At 43.8% G+C, this 6,000-nt stretch overlaps 1 protein-coding gene across 2 annotated transcripts; it reads right to left on the bottom strand.

Annotated features, from left to right (window-relative positions):
* Positions 1-559: 559 nt before the first annotated feature.
* Positions 560-4,478, bottom strand: ACTG1 (actin gamma 1). Of its 2 annotated transcripts, XM_007419853.4 has the most exons (6): positions 4,364-4,478; positions 2,960-3,091; positions 2,629-2,868; positions 1,929-2,367; positions 1,616-1,797; positions 560-1,474 (listed from the first exon to the last, which is right to left on the bottom strand). In XM_007419853.4, the coding sequence occupies exons 2-6, from the start codon at positions 3,080-3,082 to the stop codon at positions 1,331-1,333; spliced, it is 1,128 nt and encodes a 375-aa protein (XP_007419915.2). In that variant the 5' UTR covers positions 3,083-3,091; positions 4,364-4,478; the 3' UTR covers positions 560-1,330. The 2 variants fall into 2 exon arrangements, with proteins under 2 accessions (XP_007419915.2, XP_087994488.1); XM_088138362.1 differs by lacking the exons at positions 2,960-3,091; positions 4,364-4,478 and adding an exon at positions 2,495-2,537 and having other exon boundaries at positions 2,629-2,725.
* Between the last annotated feature and the right edge of the window lie 1,522 nt (positions 4,479-6,000).

Below are 6,000 nucleotides of genomic sequence, written 5' to 3'. Positions count from 1 at the left end.
TTGTTTCCCCAAGAAATCCAACTTTTTATGGATGAAACACACCACTAATCTGAACACCTAAAGGATATATACCTATTGCAGTTAATCACAGAAAACTTCAATGATGCAAAAAGTGGAAATTTATAAAGAATCCTATTGTAGGATCCACCAACCATGACCTAGGTTATCAAAAGCAGTCTCTTAAGTTTCAATGAATTTTTAGAAATGCTGTTTTGCAGAACTGAAGTTTTATTAAATTGACTGCTTCTTCAGAGGATACTTAAAGAGGCTTTTAGGGATAGCACGTTATATGAGGAAACACCCAATCTTATCTTTGCTATTTTTCCTCATGTTTCAGATGCTCCATATGCTATTACATTTCAGACACATTATACAAAGATCTAGCTTCCTTGTTAAGTAATGCTGGAAAGGTGGTGGGAAAGGTTAACTGCAGCAGCGTTGAGTACAGGTTATTGATTTTGTGAGCATCTTACCAGATTAAGACCTAGTGTAAGAGTTATCAAATTAAGTTGAATGAAAACAGGCATTATGGTAAATGATCTCCCCTAGACAACATACGTTTCATTTCATTTACTGCAGCGCTTTTATTTTCCTTTCACAATGAAGTGTTGGGCATTACAATTCTCAACTTCAGGATGACTTACAAATTTTGGTTTTCTACTGTCATATGACAACATTAAGGCAACGTACAAAAATCTTACATAAATTAAACCTGATGATTAAATTTACAGGTGTCAATGCCAACATTGGAGCAACTCAAGTTGAACAATGTTTTACCCAGTGATGTCTTGCTGGGACATGGGAGGGCAAGGAAAGTAAAACAGGTTTGTAAGGCTTGGACACAATACATTTCCAATCCTGCTAGGAACAGTGGCAAGACAAAAATGGCCATCCTTTTCACAAACTCTTGCCAGCCTCAACAATAAAGACCTGGAATTCTTAGCGCTTTGTGTAGTGAAGTCTGGTCTTTTGCTACCCTGTACAAATCTAGGCTCAGACTCCATTGTAACATAGCTGATTACACTGAGACTACTATCCCAGGCAGTTAAACCTTTTTTTATCAACACTATCTGTACTGTGTCCTAGACCAGATGTGTAGAGGGTAGTTATACTGCTATGTACAAAGGGAACTTTAGTTCAGGATCTTATCAGCAACAGGAAGCTATCCTCACAAGGTTATTGGAGACAGACTTCCCAATGACAAATGTTTTGAAGAGAAGGCTTATTCCAGTTTCATGAGGCTAGCATGAGGTGTATATATTTGCCCAGGCAAATTTATACTGGTGAAAAAAACTTATGCAGCAAATACTGCGCATTTGCCATAGTCCTTTTAGAAGCATTTACGGTGGACAATAGATGGGCCAGACTCATCATATTCTTGCTTGCTGATCCACATCTGCTGGAAGGTAGAGAGAGATGCAAGAATGGATCCACCAATCCAGACCGAGTATTTACGCTCAGGAGGAGCAATAATCTGTAACAGAAAACAGAGAAGTTAAGGGGGTATTGATATATACTTAGTCATCTGCCTTTATTAAAAAACAGCTCTGAAGTTTTAAAGAAGAAAAATATCATCAAGAACTCGCCCTAGCCCTTATGATGCAGTTGCCCTCACCTTGATCTTCATTGTGCTGGGAGCCAGTGCTGTGATCTCCTTCTGCATTCTGTCTGCAATTCCAGGATACATTGTGGTACCACCAGACAATACTGTGTTGGCATATAGGTCCTTTCTGATATCTACATCACACTTCATGATAGAGTTGAAAGTGGTCTCATGAATGCCACAGGACTCCATACCTAGAAGAAAACACCCATGATTGAGTTAAGTGATTTGGCACACAATGCAATTGTACCAATTTGTTCATTTACTCAAGAGCCACTAACCATACATTTCTTTAGAGATTGTTTCTATTACCTCAAATCCTTACCTAAGAAAGAAGGCTGGAAAAGGGCCTCAGGACACCTAAACCTCTCATTTCCAATTGTGATCACCTGACCATCAGGCAATTCATAGCTCTTTTCCAAGGAGGAAGAGGAAGCAGCAGTAGCCATCTCCTGCTCGAAGTCCAAGGCAACATAGCATAACTTCTCTTTTATGTCACGCACAATTTCCCTTTCAGCTGTGGTGGTGAAGCTGTAGCCTCTTTCTGTCAGAATCTTCATGAGGTAGTCTGTGAGGTCACGGCCAGCCAAATCAAGTCGCAAGATGGCATGAGGAAGAGCATAACCCTCATAGATGGGCACAGTATGTGTGACACCATCACCAGAGTCCATTACAATACCAGTGGTACGACCAGAAGCATATAGGGACAACACAGCCTGGATGGCCACATACATGGCTGGAGTGTTGAATGTCTCAAACATGATCTAAAACAAAGGGAAATAATTATTAAATAATGACCAGTTTTACTTACTAATGCACACCCATGCTGACATGCAAAGTATTTGATGTGAAGAGAAACCAAAAGAAAGCAAACAGAAATACAACTGAAACCTGAGAGACGTGAAGGAAGGAAATGCCAGGAGAGTACAGAACCCTGAAAATAATCAAAAGAGAGAAGTTGTAACCCAAAAGAAATGATGGAAATGGATGGAAATCACAGATGCAACAGATGCACCATGCTGTACCTGTGTCATCTTCTCTCTGTTGGCCTTGGGATTCAAAGGAGCTTCTGTAAGCAGTACCGGGTGTTCTTCAGGGGCAACACGAAGCTCATTATAGAAAGTATGATGCCAAATTTTCTCCATATCATCCCAGTTGGTGACAATCCCATGTTCAATGGGATACTTCAGGGTCAGGATACCTCTCTTGCTTTGGGCCTCATCCCCCACATAACTGTCTTTCTGTCCCATACCAACCATGACACCCTGAAAGAGGGAGAGAAATTAGCACATTATAAAAAAAAACCAGCTCCATCTTTCAACAAACACTTAACATCTTTGTTATTTGGTAACTTACCTGGTGGCGTGGGCGCCCAACAATTGAGGGAAACACAGCACGAGGAGCATCATCTCCAGCGAAGCCTGCTTTGCACATACCGGAACCATTGTCAATGACAAGTGCTGCAATTTCTTCTTCCATTTTGCAGATCTGTTTTCAATTAAAAAAATTTAGCCAACAGTGATTTGTTCTGTTGCTACAGCAATAACCTTACACCAGCTATCAGTGCTTATCTGATGCTACAGCTTTTTACCACTAGAGGCTGCTCTGAATATCTTTATGTCTGGGAACCCCACCCACTTCACTATGATTTTCACCAGAGCTTACACTCTACCCCTACTCCATTTACCTTGCACTGCAGAATCAGCAAAGTCCTGATTCCCAGTTCTGAGATTGCCACCAAAACCCACCAGTCTGATATGCTTATTAGTATTGCATGGACTTAAATAACAGTTCTCCACCTACTTGAAAATCTTATTTAACTATGCAGAATCTCTGCCAAAGTTCCCAATTAAATACATGCTACTAACACCCATCTAGTACCTATACCAGAGATCTTTCTCCTCCCACACAAAAGGCTGCCTTTCTCCCCTAACCAAATTCAATGATATTCACAGTGAAAAGCTTCCACTATACCATATACCCATTCTTAACATTCCAGGAGATATCCCATCAGGACATCCTATTTGAAAGACAAGCACATTAAGGGCTCCCAGGAAGCCAATTCTAATCTCACACCCGGACAATCTAACCAAAACCATAACATTTCATATTCGATCAAACTTCCTGCTAAATCAACTGTTATGCAGTGGTATCTATAGGTGTAGACATTGGTATGGAACTGTACCAGCCTAGGTTGCACCCTATAATGCTGGCCAACAGAGACACTATGCGCCTAACTTCTTCACGAACGCCTTACAAACCCTAACCCCGCCTTTCCAAACCACCTACCACCACCATTCTTTGATCTCCGCAATGAAGACGCCTCACTTTCCAGTCATCTTCCCTCAAAATCTTCCTCCCTCCCTCGAAAAATTAGCGACCGCGCCTCTCCTTCGTTATTCTTCATAAAAAAGGGTTCCCTCACTTCCCGCCCGATGACGTCAACGAATTAAGCCAGCCAACCACATCGGAGCGGCTGTTACCAGGCAAAGAACTCCGCCCCCTCCCGCTCACCCCATTCAAGAAGCCGTTACACCCACGAGCCGGTCGCTCGCGCCGAGCCCTCTAAGAACGTTTGTCCCTCTCCCGCCTCAAGAAACCAGGGCGCGAAAAGCCTTTAACGGCCGTCAACTACGGAAACTGAACGGTATCCAAGAAAATGTTAATAATAAAATGCGCGTTCCCCTACCCGGCGAAGGTGGAGGGGATGCAAGACAAATGCCCAAGGCCCCGGTGAAGGTAGCCAGATAGCGAACCTACCTGTAAAGCAGCAGGAGTTTTCAGAAGGAAAAAAAGGAGCCGATGCTGCTAGATCCGCTGCCGCCGGCTGAGTGAGACCGTCCCAACGCCAGCCCCGCCCCTTTTATACCCAGGGGGAGCCAGCCCCCTCTCGCCGGCTGAGAACATCGCCATATATGGAGATCTTTCAGAAGTGCGAGCTCCCATTGGCTGATGGGGCCCGGACCACGTGGGGCACACGAAGGCGGCTTGGCAACGCCTCTCCGAACCCCGGAATCTGGATGAGCCGCGAGATGGGGGAGGGGCGCTTCTCTTTGCAGAAGACCCCTTCGCCGCAGCCCCTTGTTGGGCTCTATTAGCAGATGAGGAAGGCGGCGCTGAAGGAATCGGGGGCTGGAGCGCCCCAGGTAGACGATATAGCTCTGTGCCCAGGATGGATACGGGCATTCAGGAGTCACCGAATCCTGCCCGAGGTCGTAGGGGGTGTATTAGGGTACCTGGAGGTCGAAGCACTTCAGTACTTCAGGGGTAGGTAGCATGGTGTCCCCCCAGATGTTTCCAACGTGATCTCCCACAGTCCCTTGCCATGACCCTGTTTTCTGGAGGTGATGGGAGTGCAAAACATCTGGAGGGTACCAGTTTGCCAAACCCCTACCTAGACTATTGCATTTGGGGCCCTAAGACCTCCTGTAGCCTGACTACTGACCACACAACGACAGAACTGCAGTGCCAGCAGAGAACACCCCCCACAAATGCAGGATATCTACAGGGATACCAAGATTACACGTGAATCTTAATTTGGCATGATTTGCTTTTGGAATATGGTACTTTGCTATAATGGAGCAGAACTATCCATGTGACAGCTAATTTTGTACCTTGGGTTCAGTGAAGCAGTTTGGCACACCTGAGACCCAAAGCAGGGAGATTTTTAATCTAGCCAAGCAACTATCAGTAGGATAATTGCCGTATGCTGTATTAAGTACTCCAGATGCCAATGATAACTCTGTTTCACCACCAAGGACAAGACCTTTGTTCTTTTCCAAATGCAATGCCACCTTTATCCTGGCCAAATAATCCTGTATTAAAAGAACTGCTGCTTCATTTGTTTGAAATGGCCTCCTTGGCCCACGCTTTGCAAAATTTGACTGTCCCATTTTCCAGTTTTACCCAATCTGCGGCCCTTCATTTGTACTGGATTAGAACTCCCATGATCCCTCACCAATGTAGTCAAAACACCATGCTATCTGGAGATGATAGGAGCTGTAGTTCAATAAATCTCCATCATCAAGTTGGGGAAGACTGCCTTAGTAGATGACTTACATGAATGAGGGCAGCAAGATTCTTGTCTCTATAGTCACAGCACTATAATGTTTTCTCTATTCAAACAGAAACAGTTCTGATGCACTATTCAGAATGTTTTAATGAACCTCTAGGACATACAGGAGAGTTAATATGCAAGAAACACAAAGATGCCAGAGAAATCCTTATTTTCTCCAGTCAAAAGAAATGATTCACAACAAAACACACAATGTGATTACAAAGCAAAACATGAAATAGGAAGCTTTGTATCCACCAGGTGGTGAAAAACATGGAAAAAGGTGGTGCAGCACACCAATCGTTAAATGTCCAAGTTTCAAGAGTTTAGTCCTGTAAATTGG

This window comes from Python bivittatus, unplaced genomic scaffold, assembly GCF_059951505.1.
Source record: "Python bivittatus isolate LINGU-HERP-01145 unplaced genomic scaffold, Pbiv_v1 ctg000220_np1212, whole genome shotgun sequence".
Taxonomy (NCBI): domain Eukaryota; kingdom Metazoa; phylum Chordata; class Lepidosauria; order Squamata; family Pythonidae; genus Python; species Python bivittatus.
Note: the sequence above shows the minus strand (reverse complement) of the source record. Positions and strands in the feature narration are given on the sequence as shown.

Coding starts and splice junctions, on each gene's coding strand:
- ACTG1 (XM_007419853.4), bottom strand. CDS start 3,082: ATGGAAGAAGAAATTGCAGCACTTGTCATTGACAATGGTTCCGGTATG. Junction 2,869..2,959: donor TTGGGCGCCCACGCCACCAG/GTAAGTTACCAA, acceptor TCCCTCTTTCAG/GGTGTCATGGTTGGTATGGG. Junction 2,368..2,628: donor ACAGAGAGAAGATGACACAG/GTACAGCATGGT, acceptor CCTTTGTTTTAG/ATCATGTTTGAGACATTCAA.